The following is a 6,071-nucleotide window of genomic DNA, read 5'->3' as shown; positions in this document are numbered from 1 at the left end:
GATCTGATCTTGCCCATGTGCAAACACTGTCAAAGAGTTCTAAATATATCGTCACACGAAACGAAACCTTCTGTACAATTATCGTCCTATCCAACTCATGACGTGGAACAAGAGAAACCCTAACCAATATACGTCCTACTCAAAATATGGCTATTAGTGCATAACCAAATCAAACAATCTCACTCTGTATACTATAAATCTTTTTCCTATGTGCATATTTAGATATATGATATTATGTACATATATATATATAGATATAAGTATATATGTATAGGATATTATGCAGATATACATACACACTACCACACACTAATAAAGATTATTCTGCAATATTTCTCTTTCACAATCCACGAGACCTCAAATTCATTTAATTCGGTTCCCAGTACCTTGTTATGGAATACACTTGTAGGGTATGACTTAAATTCCTTCTGTAAATTAACCATTTTTATGATAACATTTTAGCTGTAACAACCTATTAAGAAGTTGTGATACACAGATAAAATGGGAAAGTAGAAAAACGACCTCGACTAATGAATGATCTCATTCTCTCTTGTACAGTAGGATTGGGCTTTTTAATTTCGAATAGGAAGACAAAGCTCTACATCTCCAAGCTTAAATTTATATACATAGGGTTTGTCCCATCCTGGTTAGAGGAGCCTATTTAATAGACGTACGCATTTCTTATATATAAAAAAAAAAGGAAACTCCAGAGTTTTTAAATACATACATATAGACTTTTAAAACAGATGATGCAATGATCTCCTTGTGATTTTTTTCTTTTAAAAAATACGACATGTGTATATATTACAAAAAATTCAGGAAATTTTATAATTAGATTGATTCCTTAGACTTGGTGGCCTTTTTGGAAGGGTATGCTGTATGTGTGTGTGTGAGAGAGAGAGAAGAGAGAGAGAGAGATGTGACTGTTAACACAAGCATATGGACGTATTCGAATAGAGCATATTGAAACTAGAAAAGCAGACTGCTAATAATAAGTACAAGAGAAAAGGGAATCGATGTTGGGATGTATTTGACTCTATATGGCTTTGAGAAACTAACAAACGCTGAGTGTTATGTAGCTTAGGTTTTTTTTTCTCTTTCACTTTACATATATATATGTATATATATATATATATATCTTGTGGAATGTCAGTGAGGTACTGAATCGGAAAACGAGCTTGTAATATTTCGGTAACCCATGCAAAATTTTTAGTAAGTTTTTTTTTCCTGCAATAAAAAGTTTTTTTTTTTTTTCTGCTACATCAAGATTTTTGTTCACTGCTTAGACATAAATATTCAAAAGCACGTAGTTTCAAATCTCATTCTCCCTGATCTACATTAAAACGTATACAGAAAAAAGAAAATAATATTTCACATAAACCGAGATATTCCAGCTAATTAATCTAAATTTTGAACGTGCAGAACGGTATAACATTATACCATTACATGTAGAGCGGTTTTACATATTTATGACCGTGTGAGTTTAGATCAGTGAGTAAATACTCATGCACATGACTATGATTCTTATACTGAAAATCTCATATATATATATATATATATATATATATATATAATTTAGATCCTCTAGAGAGAGAAAGAGGGAGAGACTGAAAATCACAGTTTTAGATCCTTATATCCACCACTAAGATAAATTAAAAAAAGATGCTTATCGTCTAGCCAATCCCGTATCTACTAAGATAAACTAAGTTCTATTTATTTGAGTTACGATTATATGGGCTAAATCAATATGGAATCTTCACGAAAATTCATAACGAGAGCAATAACTCACAACCAGCATGGTCAATATAGCAGGAGTATTTACTCGTACGGACACAAAATTTGAGTCACTCTGGATATATTGCTATATTGTTGATTATTACAATCATATATGGCGAGATTATAGATTCAGTCAACAAACCCAAACAAAAGTAACTTATAAAACAGAAAATCGATATATATTCATAATAATGTAAAAAAGGCAACTAAGGGGCCTTTTAACCAAAACTCTTGAGTATATGAAACGGAAAAAAGGGTAATTGCAAGTTTCTGTCCGTGTTTTCAAAAGTCAGAGAAGTCATCTGAAAGTTGTTCTAGTACGTTACCTTATGAGGTCCAACACCGATTCTGAGCTCAAGATCCAACTCTTCTACCGGACAAGGGCTAACAGTTTGATGAGCATGATCTGCATCTTCATCGTCGACGTCACTTACTTTTATCCTCTTGCATGAACCCATCATCACAAGATCACAGTCATCGCCTTTACCGTCATTATAACTACCTGACAAAGTTGGTGGGCACGAACGACACAGAACCAGATTCAAACTAACTGATAAGTCAGCCTTCCCGTGCTGATGGAGATGATGATAGCTACTCTTGCTAGGCCTGGCCGTACACGATCCGCCAGACTCAACAATCGTTGACGAAACCTTTTGCTCATCTTTGAGCGGATCTTTCTGGATATTATTTGTAATAGAGTAGTATCTGTCAGTGCTACTACCCAATTTTGACCAGGAATATATTTGAGGAGGTGGATTCAACGAACGGTCGTTTGAACACTTCATAGACTTTTCTTGAAGCATAACAGAAGTAGATGAAATAGAAGAATGATGTGGAAAGTTCTGTATATCATTGTTATGAAAAATATTATCATGACAAAGTGGTGGTGTGAGAAGATTTTGATTTGGGTCAAGACGGTCAGATTTAGGGTTAGGGTTATAAACGATAGGACAAACTTGAGATGAGAATTGAGGAATTTGGGATATAGAGTTAGTATTGGTAGAGCTATTCCTAGTACCACCGACAGATGTGATCTTCAAGGGACTGCTCATATGATTCTGCTGGAGAGGAATACTATTAATAGTACTGGTATTGTGCTGATAAGTGATTTCCGGGGGGAGATCGGACGGCATAGATTGTTTCAGCCGAGCCCTATCACGTCGGTGGACATTCATGTGGCCTCCTAGGGCTTGAGCTGACCGGAATTCCCGTCTACAGAAGCTACAGGAGTACGATCTCGGCGGCCAAACACACCCTCCTAGCGGCCCTAAAGTGTCTTCCGCGAATGCTTGCTCTTCCCACGTGTTGTCAATCACACGGCCGTGACGAAGAAGATCGATATTTTGTTGATCAGTGAGGCTGTGCTTTCGCTTCGCCCATGCCCACGGTCGAGCCGCTTGATTTTCCATTACTCTAGTAATTTGAAGCAGTAGTATATGATTGGAACAAGAAAAGAGGGAAAGGAAACAAAAGTAAAATAAGGTTTATGTGTATGATTGGTAGGGAAATATGTTGATTATATGGTGAATAATTATAAGCTGATGATTATGATGAGATTGCTTGAAGAGTTTTGTTTGCAAGATGAAGTGGTGGGTACTCTAAACTTTTTTTGGGGTTTCAAAACTGTTTTTGAGCAGCTACTCTTTTGGGGTTTTGTGGGAGTCTTCCAACACATTCCGTCAGTCGCTTAACTGGGAAAATTATCTATTATTCTTATACATTGATTAAACAACTCAAATTCTTATTTTATATTAATTTGTTATTAATAAATTATAGGTGCTTTGAAATTATGTTGAGTTGCTATGTAACGTGGGACCATGCATTAATATATATAACTTTCAACATTTTCTGACAAATTTCTCTTTGAGGCTAAGTAGTAACAAATTAATAAAGGCAATACTATTACGAATCCATTGTTAATATTATGCACTCCCTCTTCTTTGTGATGTGCTATTATGTACAGTATTGCCAGACACTGTAACAAATAATAGTAATAGCGTTCGTCGGTCATTTTCTAAAATTATTAATTTTTTTGTGATTTACGAGGAATTTCACATCAAAGCCCAAGTGAAGCCCATTAAGGCCCGATCCGGGCCCACAAAAGCTAAAAAATCAACTCGAGACAAGCCCACGAGAAAGGCGACGAAAAATGAAGAAAATGTCAAAAACGACCATGACTCGCCGCGCCAGTGTGAACGCAAGGCGTGCGTTCTTGTATTTTGATGTGCGCACGATCAGCCTTCCGTGCGTGCCTTGCCTTGGCCCAATCCGTCTGTTGGGGCTCTTTTCAGCCCCAACCACTATAAATACTCTTCTTCTTGGAGGGAAAAATGTACACAATTATCTTTCAACACAATCACTCGATTTCAGAGTTGTGAAACGCTGCCAAGGACCGTCCGCACACACTTTCACTCTGATCGAACTTGATTCTCTCTCATATTCTCAAAGAATAACGGTACCCCACTTTATACACATAGCAATAAGACTAATGTAGAATGTCGGCCTTCTAGCTTATTTTTATTTGTCTTCTTATTTCTCAAGTCTCTGCGACGAACAAAAAACGTTCTTAAGCTAGAAGAGGGAACTCGTGACATTCGAATTTCTACAACCCGGCTCGGGCAGGGCCACTTGATCTGGCCTTGGGTCCAACCGCCCGAAGTCTTCCACGTTATATGATTTTCGTCAACAACAATGGCCATTTCTATATATATATATGTGCTGCTTTGTGATTTCCTTTTAGATTTACTTCGAACAAATATACAATTTACCATAGTTTTACGTACAAATTTACATTACTACAAAATTACGCTTGCACGATGAACTTTCCACGACGGTCTTTAAAACTTATCGGGGAAAGTCCCAACATGCCGGTTTTCATAACGGATATAGTGTCCGTCGTAAAAAAAGTGTGTGGAAATGTATTTTTTTTTTATTTTGTTTTTTTAGTTTTCACGACATGAATGAATTTTATCGTGAAAAAACAACACTTTAGGTATAATTCGCCGCGATCTGAAATTTTTTCGTCAGGACAATATGGATTTCCACGACGGAAATAAATAAAAAAGTTGTGTAAAAAGATTTACTGGGATGAAAAATAATTATGTCGTGACGGGATGGGTTTCCACAAAGGAAATTACTCGTGGTAAAAGGGTTGTTAACAAAGATTTCGTCGCAACGAAATTTTTTTTCATTGTGGTGGGCAGGAAGTCTTTCCACGACGGAAAATATCCCATCGTGGAATAATTTAAATAAATAATACAAAACATTAAATTTCCTTTATGTCTGATCACAACATGAAAATTTCTCGTCGCGACCTGAAATGATTACCCAACAAAAGATTAATCCATCGTAGATTTAGTAAGTTCCCGTAGCTACATGAAAATTTCCAACATGACGAAGTTGTTTTAAAAGAATTTTTAATTATTTTCGGTATATTTTGCGTCGCGATGCCCTATGCAATAATACCTAGGAATTTTTTTTCTTTCTCGTTCTCTCATTTTTTCCGTGACCTAAGCTCTTTCATTTTAAATTCTCTCTCTCTCTCTCTCTCTCTCTCTCTCGCGTGCGCGCGCTTCTCCTTCTGCCTTGTTTCTCGCTACCTCTCTCTATGCTCGTGCATTACTACAAAAAAAGACTGTTAGAAGCGACGGAAGAAATTAGAACCGACATTTATCATTAGAAGGGACTTCTTGCTTCCAATGCAGTCAACGAAATTAGAACATTGTGTCTTGAAAAAGTCCAAGCTGTGAAATTAAAAGCGACATATGTCGCTTCTAATATTTTCTCGCCATTTAGAAGCAATATAAGAATCGACATGTCGCTTCCGTGGTATAAAAAAAATATGGCACTTTGTTTTCTCCGCCAAATTTTTAACTTTTTTTTTATGAAACGTTGTCGTTATGGCTGGACTTATGATTAGAAGCGACTAGTCGCTTCTGCTTTTCATTAGTTTATAAGTCACGCGTCTTTTGATCCGACTTTGCTCAGACTTTGCTCTTGAATTTCGGTGATCTCCGACCTCCGATGAGTATTTATGACTTCCTTCATTTCCTTCTCTTTTTTCTCCCGAGCCTCTCTATCTCTCTCTCTCTCTGTAGGATCCTGGCCACCACTACCATCTCTGACTGGTAGCCACCATCTCGACCTTCTTCTCCGCCACCATCTCCGACCTTCTTCTCCGCCACGGACTTGTCAAACCCCTAAAACTCCAGCCACCGTCCATCCTTCGCCCCGGTACGCCCTAACCCTAATTTTTTTTTCTTGTAAATGCGGCCACACCGCCATCACCAATTCCA

At 37.1% G+C, this 6,071-nt stretch overlaps 1 protein-coding gene across 1 annotated transcript; it reads right to left on the bottom strand.

The window, feature by feature from the left end:
• Window positions 1-2,090: 2,090 nt before the first annotated feature.
• LOC149404392 (uncharacterized) lies at window positions 2,091-3,185 on the bottom strand. The gene has a single exon (XM_089607509.1). The coding sequence runs from the start codon at window positions 3,183-3,185 to the stop codon at window positions 2,091-2,093; it is 1,095 nt and encodes a 364-aa protein (XP_089463635.1).
• Window positions 3,186-6,071: the final 2,886 nt, after the last annotated feature.

Source organism: Urtica dioica, chromosome 2, assembly GCF_054948205.1.
Source record: "Urtica dioica subsp. dioica isolate 48M chromosome 2, U.dioica_male_clone48M_v1_H2, whole genome shotgun sequence".
In the NCBI taxonomy this organism is placed as follows: Eukaryota; Viridiplantae; Streptophyta; class Magnoliopsida; order Rosales; family Urticaceae; genus Urtica; species Urtica dioica.
This window is presented reverse-complemented; position numbering and strand designations above follow the sequence as displayed.